Source organism: Cynocephalus volans, chromosome 9, assembly GCF_027409185.1.
Source record: "Cynocephalus volans isolate mCynVol1 chromosome 9, mCynVol1.pri, whole genome shotgun sequence".
Lineage (NCBI taxonomy): Eukaryota > Metazoa > Chordata > Mammalia > Dermoptera > Cynocephalidae > Cynocephalus > Cynocephalus volans.
Window position 1 is genome coordinate 107050081 of NC_084468.1, and position 14217 is coordinate 107064297.

The 14217-nt window shown below is 39.7% G+C and overlaps 1 protein-coding gene across 8 annotated transcripts in view; it reads left to right on the top strand.

Annotated features, from left to right (window-relative positions):
- Positions 1-14217, top strand: part of BLTP1 (bridge-like lipid transfer protein family member 1) — a 221537-nt gene that overhangs the window by 18445 nt on the left and 188875 nt on the right. For all 8 annotated transcript variants that reach the window (XM_063107237.1, XM_063107240.1, XM_063107239.1 and 5 more), the window contains one exon: positions 8392-8578. In XM_063107237.1, the coding sequence (XP_062963307.1) occupies positions 8392-8578 (187 nt within the window). The remainder of the gene's footprint in view (positions 1-8391; positions 8579-14217) is intronic.

Here is a 14217-nt window from a genome sequence, read left to right on the forward strand (position 1 = left end):
CTTGGTCAATATGTTAGTGCATTGGGAATCTTTTCAGTTTTGACTTTTCATACTGAATAAATTGAAAATAAATTTGTGAATAAATTCTAAATTCGAGTCACTCTTCTACACTATTATCCATGTTAAATTTTGTGGGTAAATTATTTTTGATTATTTTTTGAATTTTATTCGGCTGTAAGCCTTAACGGTGGAATTTAAGTAAAGATGTGTTACTTGCTCATAGTGCAGAGATGGCTAAAATTCATTCCTAAGAGCCAAGACCTTTTGACTTTAGTCCCAGCTTTTGACACATTCCCTTAACTTTCAGCAGACCCAATATTCCTGCCTCTGATTTAGTTTGTAAGGTATATCTAGTTTGTTCCTTAGGGATACATTTACTTTAGGAGCATATTTTCCCCTGCATGTCATTCTTCTGTTAATCTGGCAGTCTGTTCATTAGATGATTTACTCTTTTAACTTAATCTTTTTTTTTTTTAAACATGTTTAGTTAACATAAGCTATATTGTTAACAAGACTGCAGTGGAGCCGAAGCAAAAATCCTCTTGGTTTATATAGCTGGTTTATGATTTTAAAAGAAAAACATACTTTTTTGTATATTTATATTAGAAATTTTATTCTAAATTATTTTTAGTGTTTAGGATGTTCATATGAACAGATAGAACTGTACGGGGGCTTGGTGAGGTAGAGAAGGAGGCCTGTTTGACCTAGCACCCCCACCCCATGCTGTTTACCCCAGGATTCTGAGAAACACAGTTGGAAAACAATTGATCTTCTCAAACCCCCTCATCAAGTTGGAAATGACTAATGTTTTAAAACCCCCCTCATTTTGCAGATGGAGAAACAGAAATTCCTGTGATTGTAATTTGTAGAGCCAGAACAAAAGCTATGTCTGCTAACTTCCAGTCTAATGCTGCTTATATTATAAAACAACCTTGTCAAGTGCGGCCCAAATAGGCGCTTGGAAATTCTTACCGTAAACACTGATTGCAGTTTATGGGGGGAATGATGACATTTGCAGTATCCAGAGGAACTGAAAGTTTTAAAGCTAAGCCTAATGGGATTGTCCATTTCTTAGACATGAGGACTACAATCTTAAATCGCTTACAACTTTTTTTTTGAGGAAAGTAGTTACTTCATTTTATCATGAAATACCACATTTCCTTACAGTGGTTTGTGCTTTACCAAAATACGAGGATGAAGTCAAGAGTAACTGACTCAAGTCCTTCATAAAAGAGGTAGTTTTTAATAAAAATCTTTATTTTTTTAACAAGTATTTATTTGGCATTCACTTTATTGATCATTGTGTTAAGCTGGAAGTGGGGGTGGATTAAAAAAAAAAAAGAGGAAATGGGTACATGCATACAAACAACCATAAAAAGGAGAGAGAGAGCAGTGAGTGTGGGCTGAGGAAGAATACTGAGAAACATTCTCAAAATTTGTAACTTCAGTATAGACCATTTAGTGTGGTCCCAACAGGATCATGGTTTAATGATGTTTAGAGTTCTGCCCATTTGTCAGGAGACAGAATGGTAGATGGAGGGTTATTGTGAATGCCCCATTCCTTCTGCAGCATGCATGGTGATGACAGTAAGTAGGATTATGTCAGATAGATGTGGAGTGGAGGGGAGGGTAGATCAGATGTTAAACTGGTTTGACCAATGACATTGAAGTTAGAAAACAGGTGTGTTCAGAAATTAGCAAATCAATTTGGTGGTATATGTAAGGTAAAAGAGTAGTAGGGGATATTTTCCAAGCTGTTTTATGGAGGACCTTGAATACCTGGTAGGCACAGTCATCTGATGAATAGACTGCAAGTTTAACAGAAGCATGACATGTCGGGGAAAATATGCCCCTAAAGGTTTTTGGGCAGGGAGTGACATGAACTTAGCTCTTTTTAAAAGACATAGCAAGGGCCAGCCCGTGGCTCACTCGGGAGAGTACGGTGCTGATAACACCAAGGCCCCGGGTTCGGATCCCATATACAGATGGCCGGTTCGCTCACTGGCTGAGCGTGGTGCTGATAGCACCAAGTCAAGGGTTAAGATCCCCTTACCGGTCATCTTTTAAAAAATAAAAATAAAAAAAAATAAAAGACATAGCAAAATGTAATCAGTTTCAGGTTCATGTACCTCAGATTAGTATAAATAGTTTAAATATTGGCCATCTCTTGACTTGCTCTCCCTTGTCATTTCCTTCAGTGTATTGAATTCTGTTTGTCACTCTTTTAATATGTTAGCATATTTCTGTGTCTCTCTGTTTGCTGTCTATAATTGTCCATAATATAGAGCGGAAGTCTTACCTTAACTTTTAGATATTTTATGTTCTTAATATTTACGAATATTTAAGTTGTTCTTTCTTGATTGTACTTTTTTATTTTCTGTGTACTAATGGTTTTCTTTCTTTCTTTTTTTTTTCTTTTTTTTTTTGGCGGCTGGCCAGTATAGGGATCCTCCAAATATTTGACCTTGGTATTCTGACATCACACTCTAACCAACTGAGGTAACTGGCCAGCCCTGCCAATGGTTTTAAATAAAAAAAGATTCCTCACCTCTGTTTTACAGTGATGTTAGAGGTTGGTAGACTTTATCAGTTTTTCAATTACTAATTATTTGCTTATAGTTTTTCCTACATTATAACATTTAACTCTATGTGTTTATCAAGAGAGGCACAGCTAGCTGTGCCTCTCTTTCTTGTGCTTTTAAAGGAAATTCTCTGTCAGAGAGGATGACATTATTACAGCATGCTCATAGTTAGGCCCTTGAGAGGTAAAGACATAATGCTAAATAGCAATGTAGGAATAAGCAGTTTTGATCTAAGTACATTATTAGACTCTGATAATTCAGGGACATAATTTAGAGTATAGTACATAGAGGAATGAATAGACTTCCACAGAGGAATGAATAGACTGCAAACTAAGCTTTTGATAAAAGTTAGACAGTATTTTAAAAGTATTATGTATAATATTATTATAATAGTAGATTATATTCACTAACAAGACCTTACAATCTAGATATTATTTCTTGATTGCTGATCAAGGGCAGATCCATGTTCTTTGACAATTAACCAAGCAGAAAGTAGAGATGGTTGACATTTCTTGGTGGAAAATTTAGAAGCTTAATTGGGGTATGTGCCTGAATAGATGGATGGCCACCCAGCCTTCTAAGGAGATGGACTAAGGGCTGTCTGTGGGTGGGGCCAAGATTTTTGTTAGGAATTTTTAGAATTACTTTATTAGGAGAACAGAGGGGTGTTCAAGTGCCCAAATTCTATGTCATAGAGCTTGGTTGGGATAATTTTAGCCAGGAGCACATTTAGACTTGTCAGTTGTCCAGTATAGCCCTTTAAAAAAGAAAAAAGAGGGGCTGGACGGTTAGCTCAGTTGGTTAGAATGCTGTGTGATAAAAGCACAGTCAAGTGTTCAGGTCCCCATACTGGCCAGCCGCCAAAAAAAGAAAGAAAGAAAGAAAAAAGAAAACAATACATCTGATTTGTTTACCATAGAATTTGTTGCAAAATATTCACTAGATTATGAAATTAGTGATCTAATATAGGTGGTTGTTGGCTAAAGGCCAATTAATGAGTTATCTGTCAAAAACTTTCTTTTTTTAGGATAGTTGATTTTAATTATTTTAGAAAATAATTAAATAGCAGGACCAGTTGCCTCTTAACATGTGGTGACATATCATAGTGTTTAAATGAATATGGATTTGAATAAGTAGTCATGCATCTTTCTCACCCAGAAGGAAATATTACATTGAGAAGTGAAAGGATGATGGTAAAGCATGTCCCTTTCTGTTATTTTATCTCTTAGAAGTTTTAGCCTAATATAATCTAGTACTTTTAAAATTTATTATATTTAAATCTTATTTGTTAAATAAATAAATAAAAAGCTGGGAACATTTTTTAAAACATCAGTAGACTGTTTTGTCTTTGTACTAAGTCTTCATTCTAAGTATTATAAGGCCTTGGCAGCACTTCTGCACCTTAGCTTTTTTTTACTACAAATAGCATGTGTCTTGATTACATAATTAAATAAGTATCTTTTTCCTAATTTCTCATTGAAGAGCAGGAACTCTCAATTAGCTGTTTGCTTAGGAGACTTGAGCTGTTCTACAACATTCATTTATTCGTCTTCTCCATAAATTAACTGCTTGTTAGGTCAAGACCTTTTTTTCAATAGCCTTCATCTATTAGGTATTAAATTTAATTAATTAATTAATTTTTGGTTGCTGGCCAGTACAGGGATTGAACCCTGGACATTGGTGTTATCAGCACCATGCTCTAACCAACTGAGCTAATTGGCCAGCCTGTTGGGTATTTTATTAACAGATATTTTGGGGGGCCCATTATGTGAATGCCACCATGTTAGAAGCTAAGGAATATGGGAAGATTTCAGCTTTCAAGGATAGAGTAATCTTAATGTAGAGGTGAAATTTAGAAGAGGCAGTTGATTACACTGTTTTTAAATCATATGTAAAGTTTCCACTTTGACTCTCAGTATCATCAGAATCAATGAAATCTAAAAACTGCTTTCAAAATTGCCTGGAGAGGGAAAAATCAGTGAGAGATCTAGTGTTACAAGAATTTAGTGATTTTAAATATTGCATTTAAGCTTGAAGTATTGATCAATTTTTCATAGAATATGAAGAACAACCGGAATCTTTTGATAAACTTCTGCTTTCAGAAATTAATAACATTACTTTTTGCTTTGAAATAGTTATTACATTCATAAATATAATTGATAAGTAATTTAATTTTGTGGTTAAGAGCCAGTATTTAGAGACCTGGGTTCTAGTCTACTTTTGCTAGCTGCTAGGGTTGTTGTGAGGATTAAATGAGATTATGTAAATACAGTGCCTAGAATAGTACCTGGAATATAGCAAGTGTTCAGTAGAGGTGAACTGCTTTTATTATTGTTCTGAACATTATATGACATTCTGAAATGAAAGATTATTTAAAAAGTGTAAGTCAAAAGCAAATGCATAATTTATATGACTAGCAAGAATCTGACCTGCAAAGAGAAGGGAACTAGTATTAATTTTGTACAAGTAATCCTACAGGTAGGTAGAGGTATTCTCATTTAAAAGATGAGAAAAACGAGGCTCAGAATGGTTAAGATCTTTCCTTAGGTCACAACATTAGTAAATGATGTTATAGGGATCCAATCTTGTGTCCTTTCTACTGTTTATTTACCCCCTCTGTCCATTTCCTGGAGAATCCAATTCAAGAGTTCTTTTTTGTTGTTGTTAAGAAGCTGTGTGTGTATGCCTTTGGAAGAACTGCCTATCTATCTTTTGGAGGGATACTTGTCTGTGAGGGGATATGCTCCCTGTTGGGAATATGCCTGGGATGGTGCATATCCAGGATTGTGCCCCTGTGTATAGGGGACCTTTGCATGATGGTGCTTAGTGTGTATTTATCTCTGTGAGGGTGATACTGTGAGTGTGCTGGTACTTGTGTACATATGTGTATGGCTCTGTGAGAGTATGTGTATGTGTGTGTTTGTCTTTGTGAATATCTCTGTGTACATGAGTGTACCTATGTGTGCATGCCTATCTCTGTGTGCGCATGTACATCTTTCTATGTGTGTGCTTTCCCCTGTGTCTCTGTATCTCTGGGTGTGCTTTTAGGCATCCTGTTTCTGTGTGTGCACATAATATAGGGATATGTGTGGAGGGATGGAGAAGGTATTGCCATATAGATACTCCTGGGGATGGCAGAAGGGTGGTGATATTGACAGTAAAGATCCTGGGCAGAGGCCCTGAAGGAAATACAGGCCGTGTGAGCTTAGAAATCAGCCAGCTTTGGAGATCCAATTTACTGTTTAATCGTATAGCTCTGGTTGGAATATTATTAAAGCAGGTGAAACACCTAGAAACAATAGAAGGAATAAAAAAGGTGGAATGTGAACTCAGCTTAATGTTTCACTTTTGAAATATAAGACAAAAAGTTGCTTTTAAAATGCTTATAGACTTGCTATTTGTACAATACATTTCTAAAGTGATTTTTGGAAGAAAAAGAGTGGTCTAGGCATTTTTTCCCAATTCATTTAAAATTTAAAAACCCATTTATTATTTTTATTCAGCGAATTAACAAATATTTATTGCAAATCTCTTACGTACCAGGCACTATTTTAGGCACCAGGAATAAAATAGTGAACATAACAGGAAAAACTTGTCTCTAATGGAGTTTACATTCTAGTGGGGGAGGTGACAATAAATAAATAATGCAAAAAAAGAAAGCCAAGAAAATAGGACAGGGAATGTTAAGGGGATCTTGCAGTGTTTTAGTATTAGGTATTCAGTATTTAACAGTGTTGTGAGAATACGTTCAGAAATTAAATTAATGTAGCCATATTCTTATCATATCGATTATATTGAAAGGAGAGAATCTGTGTGTTCAGCAAATTAGAGATGAAATTGAGAGTAATCCTGTTTCCATTTTTATACAGCCATCATTTGTTTATTCATCACTGCTGATTCAATTAGGGGCAAATCTAGGCTCTTAATTTTCTCCATTGCTGCTTCTGCAGCTCAACCACCGACCTTTGTAGCATATTTCTAATGATCGGGGCATTTGTATTCAGGGGTCATTAGTAAACTGTTCTGTAAGTAAATTCGAAAACAAATGACATAAATGAGTTTTGGAGTAAATTTCAGTTGAGTTCTTTATGACCTTGAAAAATTGTAAGATAATTCCTACTTATATAGATCCATCTTGAGAATAGAAAAATATTTTATTTTGCCTTTATTATACCTCCACATGTTGAGTTTTCAAACGTTCTAAGATCTGTTTGTGGATATTTTGTTTTACTTAAGAGTATGACTCTTAAGAAGATGCTCTGTTTATGCAAATCAGCTATTCTATATTCTAAGCCTTGTTCTAGGCACCAGACGTACAAGAGCGAATAAATCAGGTCCCATCCCTTACAGAGTATGCTTCATTCAAATTGGAGGGATTTAGATAATAAGTAAATTTTAAGAATTTAACCTACAGCAAGAAGAAGGGATGAAATGCTTAGGGATTGTATTAGCTATTAGTCATGTGGTAAAAGCTGAAGAAATAGGAGGGAACATAGGTCAAAGAACTATTTTAAAAGATATTAGGAAAATTACAGCTCCTAGACATTAGTTTTTTTGAAGGATTGGGTTTATCATTGTTTTCTCAATTGTCCTGAGAAGTAATGAGGAAAAAAATGGAGATTGGAGTAAAGAAGTTTTGCTATGTGAAAAATGAATGTTGCTGATTCATTTTCCTTAGTTTATTTTACATTAGTGGGAATATGTATTTTTTAATTTGTTAGTTTAAAATTTACCTTTGTTTGGATTATTTGACATTTCATATATCTTTTTTGTAAGTAACTTGAAGAAGTATTTAATTTTGGTAAAATTTGGTACCTTACTGAAGGATATATACCTCTTGTTTAAATCACAGCTTAAGCTTCTAAAATGAAAGTTAATAATAATTCTCTTCACCTGTTTTAAAAATTAGAGTTTTCTAGTGGTCATATCTAATTTTAATTTGTTTTCAGTTGAATTTGTTCAATATAAATAAAAATGGATAAAGGTTAAAATAGAGATATCTCAAAAAACGTGTATGATTTTATTTCCTAACAAAAGAAACATTGGCTATTGTACCTTTGTTCTGATACTCTGGTTGACATATGATGCCCTGTTTTAGAAGATTTTCTTAGGAGAAACTAATGCCCCATTCATCACTTTATAGGTGAATTAGTTAATTACTATTGCTATTTATACTCAATGTAATTATGTCTTTTATTTGAGAAGGTTATTGTTTGAAGTCTATATAGCTCATGAAATCTTTGTTTTAGTATTGTGTAATTTTTTTAAAAAATTAGTGTTTATGAAAAATCCTAGTTTCTAAGATGCAAAAGTTCAAATACAAATGTGATATTTAAATGCATCATACTTTGAACATTTTATTTATATATATTTTTAGTGTGAAAATATGGCTATATTAGGGTAAAGGTTTATTTTTACTGGGTAAGTGGCACTTTACTATTTAAGCATAAAAATCTTTAAATTTTGTCTTTGTGTAACTGGAATCTAGAAATTCAACTTGTTTTTAGAATGCTGACTTGAGAAATAACACCACTTCTTTTTTTTTTGGAATGGCTGCCCAGTATGGGGATCCAAACCCTTGACCTTGGTGTTATAACACTGCATTAAATAAAATATAACAATAACATCAGTTTTTTTCTTTCTTTTGTCAGTGTTTTGTGTGTTTTTAAAAATGTGCTTCGCTAAATCCTAGAATTCTTTTTAAAATGAATCATTGCATTATTTTAACTGTGAAAAAAGACTTGACTGAAACCTTTGACTAAAGTTCTTAAAAATTGACTGAAAACTTTTTTGTCATTGGTGTATTTAGATCCAAAGGCAGAAACCAGGTTATACATCACAGTTAATGACTTTGAATTTCATGTCTACAATCGTTCGGATCTTTATGGACGCCTTCAAGAATTGTTTGGTTTGGAGCCAACAATAATTCCACCCAAGAAAGAGGATGATAAAACACGGGAAAATGGAAGAACAAGAACTCAGTCCAAAATTGAAAGGTTCAGTGTCGTACTTGAATTGTATTGATTTCCAGCATTTAAACATTTGCCTTTATTAGAATATCATTGCCACTGTTCACCTAAACACAGCCTAATCTTTCTTTGTAAATTAGCTAAAACTTTTACTTACATAAATAATTATATAATTGCTTTAAAAATTCAAATAATGCAGCATTATGTAATGTAAAAAAAAAATCCTTGTTCTACTCCACCTACTCAACAGTCCTACTTCCTTCCATATTAATAACTATAGTTAACAATTTGGTTTTTATCCTTTTGAATGCATGTATATAAATATGCACATACATATACATATTTAAGGTCCAACTACAAATATATTGTTTTGTGTGTTTCTAAAAATCATATATGGTGAAAGGACGAGTCGACACCAGTTGACAATCCACCAGAAAGAGCTCGTTTATTAGGCAGCACACACACATATATATAGGGCTTTAAGGGAAGGCTGATTGGCTTAAAATACAATCCCTACTTAGCATACCGCATGGGGCTTGGGGTGGGTGTGGCCGAGAAGGATCAGGGTGTGATCCTTTGGGGCATTTGGGTTCTTACATTCCTCCCTTTTTCTTGTTTTAGGAAAGGGGACTTTGAAGTCATTGAGCTATTTCCTGCTGAACTGGAGCGTTATGGGGGGGCGGGCAAAGGGAGGAAGGTACATAAATACCCATTATGAAACCCCAAAGGAGGGTGGAGAAACAAGTAATTTCAAAAGGGGAAAAGTCCATAAACGTTCCTTGAAACCAGAAGTCGAATATGCACTGGTTCCATTGTAGGAATGCATTTCCTCTGTAAGGTGGTGTCTCTTCAGCATCAGCTGAGGCGCTCACGAGATGAGGCGGGGGGTTCATCGGTACCTAGAAGCTGGTAGTTTCTAAGCAAAAGCTGGTTAAAGGCCTGATTAGAGATTTTTCCCACTTGGGTTTGAAGAAACCTAATGATTCAGGGCAAGAAAAGGCAGGTTATGAGGATAATGATTAGAGGTCCCAAAATGGGCCAAATCCAAGTTAGGATAGGGTTTAAGATAAAAGAAGAAAAGGGGTTAGAACTGGATGTGGTTCGTAGGCTGGAAGCTAAGTCGGTGAGTTTGATGATGTTTGTTTCTACTAGACCAGATTCATTGATATAATAACAGCATTTTTCCCAAAGGAAGATGCAAGTACCTCCTTTTTCTGTGGTGAGGAGGTCTAGTGCTCTACGGTTTTGGAGGGTGACCTGAGCTAAAGAGGTAATTTGTCTCTGTAGAGAGGAAAGAGATTCGGCAGTGGAGGTCAGAGCCCCTTCAAGTTTAGCATTGATGTCTTTGACCGCCCATCCTAAGGCTCCTCCTGACAGGCCGGCTCCGACCGCTAATGTTGTTAGGGAAATACCAACCATGATCGGGAGGAAGGTGGCCCTTTTTTTGCCTTGAGGGGGGATGAAGAAGATGGAACAGTTCTGAACTGGTGTACAGAGTGAGTTGAGGGACGATGATGACAAGAAGGCATGGGGCAGTAAGATTAGGCAGCCATTGCACCAGAAGAAAGAGCCTGGTGGGGTGACGGTGTGGTTAAGGGAAGCGTTTAAGGGGATGGCCGCCAGGAGCGGTCACATGAGAGAAAACAATTTCCGGGAGAGAGAGAGAAAGATGAGTGTATCAGAAGTGATCTGTTGCCAGGTGTAAATGGGTGACCCTGGGGAGCTAGCAGAGGGGCCTGAAAGCTCCCTGGGTGAAATGAAAAGAACAGGAGAAGGCCAAGGAGAAGGTTCATGTCTCCAGAATTAGGGGTAAGGCTGAGGTCCGGGATAGGCGGAGTTTGAAAGGGTCGGTAGGATGAGGGATACACTTAAAAGAATGGTGTGTTAAATTCTTTTGCAGCTTGTTATTGGAGTTCTCGGTGGCCGAGGGCGGATCCTGAGTGTAAGGCTTCAGCCTGGAAATATGATGACAGGACATGGGCCTTCCCACTTAGGGGTTAGGGGGGGTTTGGGTTCCGGGGAAGTGTAGAATACTAATTGGCCTGGGCTGAGTGAAAGGTTATTTTTGGAAAGTGACTGCGAAGGTGGGAGAGCAAGGGTAAGGCCATGGTGGGTGGTATGGGTCCATCAGTTGCTGTGATCCCCGGGGGTAGGAGGGGTCTACCATACATGACTTCAAAAGGGGAAAGATTGGAGGGTTTTTTTGGGAGAGCTCTGGTCTTGAGTAGAGCGAGAGGTAGAAGACGGACCCAATCAAGGTGTAATTCCAGAGACAATTTAGTTAGTATGGTTCTCTCTACCTTTCCAGATGCCTGAGGTTGGTAAGGGCAATGTAGGTGCCAGGGGAGAGAGAGTGACTGGGAGAGTTTTTGTATTATCTGGGTGGTAAATTCAGGTCCATTGTCAGATTGAATGGAAGTGGGCATCCCAAATCGTGGGATGATTTGGGAAAGGAGAGTCTGGGCTATGGTGGAGGCCTTTTTATTGGATGTTGGGAATGCCTCTACCCATCCTGAAAAGGTATCAACAAACACCAAGAGGTATTTGAGGCTCTGGACAGAAGGCATGTGCGTAAAATTGACTTGCCAGTCGGCCACGGGTGTGAGACCTCTGGCCTGGTGGGAGGGGTATGGCCCAGGTTTGGAGGAGGAAATTTTTTGCAAGAGGGCTTTGTCAGATGGGGTGATTGAGAAGAAGGCTTGTGAAAACTGGGATAAAGCTTGGGGGCTAGAGTGAAACAAGTCATGGAGCAAGCCAAAGAGAGAGGACTTATCATCATTAGGCAGTTGAGGCTGAGAGGGTGTCTGTGAACCTTGGGAGCCGTATGGAAGAATGGGAAGTTGGTTTTGTGTCTGTGGGTGCACTGCCTCAGTGAGTGCGGCAAGGTCAGCCTTACAATTCCCGCGAATGATTGGGGAATCGTCCCTCTGGTGGGCTCTGCAATGAATGACTCCTAATTCACAAGGTAAAAGGGATGCCTCAATTAATGTGGAGATTAAAGCTGAGTTGGTGATTGTGTTACCCTTGGTGTTAAGCAGACCGCGTTCTTTCCATATGGCGGCATGAGAGAGAAGTATATGAAAGACATATTTGGAGTCAGTGTATAAGTTAAGAGTTCTTCCTTCAGCTAGAACACAGGCTCGCGTGGTGGCGATAAGTTTGGCCTGCTGGTTGGTAGTACCCTTGGGTAAAGGTTGGGCCTCTATAACCGAATCAAGGGAGACTATGGCATATCCTGCGTAATGAGTGTTTCCTTCCTTGAATGAGGATCCATCCGTGAACCATGCGAGATCAGCGTGAGACAGGGGCCCCTCAGTGATGGAAGAGCGGTAAGGTATGAAATTCTGAAGGCTTTCTACGCAGCTGTGCAAAGGCGTGTTGGGGGAATCTGGTATAGGCAGTAGAGTAGCCGGGTTTAGGGGTGGGCAGGTATTGAAGGATAGGGCAGGATTTTCCAGAAACGAGGATAGGAGGGTTAGAATTCTGGAAGGTGGGAGGGAGTGGAGAGCCTTATAGGTAAGGAGGTCTTTGAGGTGATGTGGTGAGAGAATGGTGAGAGGTGCCCCAAATGTTAATTTGGATGCCTCCTTATGCAGTAACTGCCCCGCTGCTAGAGCTCTTAGACAGGGTGCCCAGCCTCGTACAGTGGGGTCCAATTGTTTTGATAGGTATGCTACAGGGGCAAAGGAGGGGCCATAATTCTGTCCTAGAATGTCCAGAGCTTGTCCCGTATTTTCATGAACATAGAGGAAAAAGGGTTTAGTTAGATCAGGGAGATGAAGTGCAGGGGCTGTTAGAAGGGCCTGTAGTGATGGGAGTGGGGGTCAGTCCATGTGAAGGCAAAAATGTCTTGAGTATCGGTTTACAGCGAGTATGGGAGTATTGAAAGGGGAGCAAGTGGGACGGAGATACCCCTTTTTTAATAGGTCCTGAATGATGGGGCTTAACCTGAGGAGGGCTGTTGTGGTTAATGGATACTGAGCCTAACAAATATATTTGGAGGGGCCTTTTAGTTTTATGTGTACAGGGGAACACTGGGCCAGAGCGGAGCTGGCAGTGTCCCAAACTGTGGGGTTAACAGGGTGCGTTAGCATGGGTAAGGACTTCTTTGGAGGGGTGGAATTAGTAGGATCTTGGGCTTGAACTAGCGCTAGGAGGAAGGAAACGGGGGAAGAAGAAGAGGACAGGGGCAAAGTAATGGAGACTTGAAGCCGTGATAGAATGGACCAACCCAACAAGGGGACGGGGCATTGTGGCATGACTAGAAAGGAATGGGAGAAAACGGATTGAGTGCCTTGAAGGCAGCAGGTTAAAAGAGGGGTTTTTTGGGGAAAGATTTGTTTACCTCCTACCCCGACTATAGGAGAGCTGCTGGAGGTGGTGGGGCCTTTATATTCCCTTAAGACCGAAAAGGTGGCGCCAGTGTCCAGGAGGAAAGATATTGGGTGGCTGTCCACAACCATGGATACCCTGGGCTCTTGCTTTGTTATAGAGATGGTTGGGAAGGGCCCAAGGCTCCTTCAGTCCTCCTCAGCGAGGCCCACCATAGGTGGTGTCCATGGTTCGGGGGACTGTGGGGCAGTTGGTCCCTCACCCCTTCGGGCAAGGGGGCAATCAGATCCCCAATGTCCCTTCTTTTTGCATTTTGGACAAGGAGTGGTGGGTGGCCTGGGGGTGGGGCAAGCCTTTGCCCAATGCCCTGCCTTTCCACATTTAAAGCAGGCTCCAGGTGGAGGCTTAGAGGTGGAGGCTGTGGGAGGGCGCCCAGGGCGTTTGATAAGCCGGGCCAACATCTGGAAGTTGGCGTGGTCGGCCTTTTGTTTTCAATGTTCCTTTTCCTCCTCCCTATTATGAAAAACCTTGAAGGCCACTGACAGGATTTTGGTCTGAGGGGTTGCAGGACCCTGCTCTAATTTTTTAAGTTTAGTTTTAATGTCGGGATAGGGTTGGGCCAGGAAATAGGTCATAAGGACATGCTGGCCGTCTTCAGAGTTGGGATCTAAGTTAGTGTATTGTTGAAAGGCCCGAGTTAATCTATTGAGGAACTCAGAGGGAGTTTCTTCCTTTTTTTGGACAATTTTTTGGAAGTTGACGACCTTGCGAGCCGATTTCTTGAGGCCAATTATTAAGCAAGAGGCAAAATGGTCTCGAGCCTGGATTCCCTGGGCTGTGTTATAATCCCAATTAGGTTCCTGTTCTGGGACTGCTTGGGGGCCTGGCGGGTGATCTGGATTGGTATGATGGGTGTCAGTTGCATGGGTTTGGGCTGTATCCCAGACCCTGCGGCGTTCCTCAGGGAGGAGGGTATTGCCTAGGAGCATGAAGATGTCATGATGTGTGAGGCTGTAGGCCTGCAGGATCCATTGGAATTCTTTAATGTAGGTGGTAGGGTTGGTAGAGAAAGAGCCTAGTCTTTTTTCTGATTCTGTAAGGTCAGCTAGGGAAAAGGGAACATGAACCCTAACTACTCCTTCAGCCCCAGCTACCTCACGTAGTGGGGCGATTGTTGAAGGGGTGGGGGGAGGACCTCGGGAACGGGTGAAAGGGGGGCTTAGTGGGTCAGGGGTAGGTGAGGGTAAAGACAGGGGAGTGGATGGCACTGGAGGTGCAGAAGGTGACGGGGGAAGAGGAGCGGACGCTGGAGGCGCTGGGGGAGGAGGAGGTCA